The sequence below is a fragment of the Nicotiana sylvestris genome, chromosome 3, assembly GCF_000393655.2.
Source record: "Nicotiana sylvestris chromosome 3, ASM39365v2, whole genome shotgun sequence".
NCBI classification, from domain to species: Eukaryota; Viridiplantae; Streptophyta; class Magnoliopsida; order Solanales; family Solanaceae; genus Nicotiana; species Nicotiana sylvestris.
The window spans coordinates 64,118,677-64,121,125 of NC_091059.1; the positions used below are offsets into that span (position 1 = coordinate 64,118,677).

At 34.4% G+C, this 2,449-nt stretch overlaps 1 protein-coding gene across 1 annotated transcript; it reads left to right on the forward strand.

Moving 5' to 3' along the window:
• The first annotated feature begins 1,088 nt into the window (after positions 1 to 1,088).
• Positions 1,089 to 1,840, forward strand: LOC104232456 (ethylene-responsive transcription factor ERF022-like). The gene has a single exon (XM_009785669.2). The coding sequence runs from the start codon at positions 1,132 to 1,134 to the stop codon at positions 1,714 to 1,716; it is 585 nt and encodes a 194-aa protein (XP_009783971.1). The 5' UTR covers positions 1,089 to 1,131; the 3' UTR covers positions 1,717 to 1,840.
• The last annotated feature ends 609 nt before the right edge of the window (positions 1,841 to 2,449 follow it).

Consider the following 2,449-nt stretch of genomic DNA (forward strand, 5'->3'; position numbering starts at 1 on the left):
ATTATTTCCTACTAGTATACTATTAGTGAGAAATCATTAGAACTGATTTACATGGATGTGGGATCCTTATAGGACACCTACTCATGATAGAAAGCATTTTTTTACTTACAATAGTAGATGATCATAACAGATTCACATGGGTTTACATGTTGCAAATGAAGAGTGATGTTGCTACTGTACTCAAAATGTTTCTTCCATTAATAAAAACACAGTTAGGTGGTTAGAACTAACAATGAAACATAATTCTTTAATAAAATATGTATTGACTTGTTTAATTCATATGGAATAATTCATCAAAGCGGTTGTGTGTCTACTCCTCATCAGAATGGGGTAGCTAATAAGAAGCAAATGCACATTCTAGACATTGGTCGAGCATTGAAGTTTCAAGCTCAGATTCCTACTAGATTCTGGGGAGAATATGTAGAAGGGGCTGTCTATTTGATCAGTAGACTGTCAACTGAAGTTCTACCGGGAAAATCACAGCATAAACTACTGCATTGGAAGCCACCATCCATTGATCATTTGCGAGTTTTTGGGTGTCTTTGCTATGCCACAACTATATATATATATATATATATATATATATATATATATTATGTTGGATTTTTCTTAAAATGCCACATTTCAGCTGCACAATCTGCATATCTTCATAAAATTTGTGGTCAACGCAAAAAGCTATTCTGAATCTACTATAAATTTTTTTCTAATAATTGAGCTACCGCGGATTTATTCTAATTTAAAATTACGGGTAATATTACATGTTAATTACGTTATTAATACTTTAAGAATCCATATGTACGAGGACAGCGAGGTCTATCACAAATAAAACATGAACCCCTTAAGTATATTTATACGTGGCGTTATCCTATTGGTCGATCAAACAAATCAAACACGTGGAGAAACACCAAAATCGAATTTTTGTTTTAAATATTTTGCTTCATTCTGTCATACAACTTTAATCCACTTTCATGCAACTACGTGGAAACTCACTTCACACCTCATAACTAAGTGCCCATTCCTTCTTACTCGTCAATTCAACTATATATTCCTCTCCCTCAACCCTCACTTCCATGTCCATAACATTGTCATCTTAAAAAAAAACCAAGAAAGAAAAAAAACCTTGCTAGGAAAATGGAAGATCATCAACAAAGTAGCAGTATTCATACGTATAGAGGAGTAAGGAAGAGAAAATGGGGGAAATGGGTGTCGGAGATACGCGAACCGGGGAAGAAAACACGAATATGGCTAGGGAGTTATGAGACACCGGAGATGGCTGCTGCAGCCTATGATGTTGCTGCATTTCATCTAAAAGGCGAGAGAGCAAGACTCAATTTCCCCGAATTAATCGATAGCTTTCCAAAACCCTCAAGTTCTAAGTCTGAAGATGTGCAAATGGCAGCTCATGAAGCAGCAATGAGGTTCAAAAGACAAACTCCAGAGCCACCCGAGAGCGGTGGCTGTGGCGGTGGTGGCACGATGGTTCCGGTGAGGGTAGGTCTATCGTCGAGTCAAATTCAGGCGATTAATGAGTCGCCATTGGACTCACCTAAAATGTGGATGGAGCTAGCTGGAGCTTTGTTATTACGAGATCCTGTTAGAGAATATACTTGTCCCTCGTATTCTTTTACCGATCCTATGGTATTGGGTGAAGACATTGTTGAGTTTGAGGAGTGGGATGAAATGCAACAGCATCATGAATCTATTTGGGATTTTTAGGTGGAAACAAAAATTCCATATGGCCCTTTTTAGTATTTATATTTTAGCAAAGATTATTAGGGGCCAATTTAAGAAGAAGAAAAAAAGAGAGAACAAAAGCTTAACAAAGGTTATTTATTTTTTATTTTTCCCCTTTTCTGCAGAAATAGAGATTCTTTTGGAGAATATTTGTTATATTGTCATCTTGAGAATTAAGTCCATGAAGATTTACTAAATCAATAGAAAAAAGATAATGGTGGAGCCTTGAATTAATTTGATTTTGCTTTTCTATAGCCTTCATTTCTTTCCCTAATAAATTTTGGGTGGGCCAAAGAATCTTCGTATTTTAGATCGTTTATTGCAGACACAAGATTAGTTTATATTTATGTTATATGTCACAGAAAATGACATCGAAAAGTATTTTTCACTTGACAAAATTGTAATATGAATCTTCTAAAACTGATTCGCAAACTAACACTTCAAAGTTTCATCTTTTCAATTTGTTTTTTCTGGTAAGAATAACACACATTATATGTGCACCAATCTTTCATTTTGTAAAAGAAGCTCTTTGGATATTACTAATTATTTTCACTGAATTCTGGGTCTGAGCGCTTAGTTTGAAACTTAAGGGTTAGACATTCTAGTCTGTTAATGGGTTTTAAATTAACAAAATATATATATATATATATATATATAAAAATAATATAAAATTTAGATTATAATTATCGAGTTTGACCGAACCCAAAACTCCTAT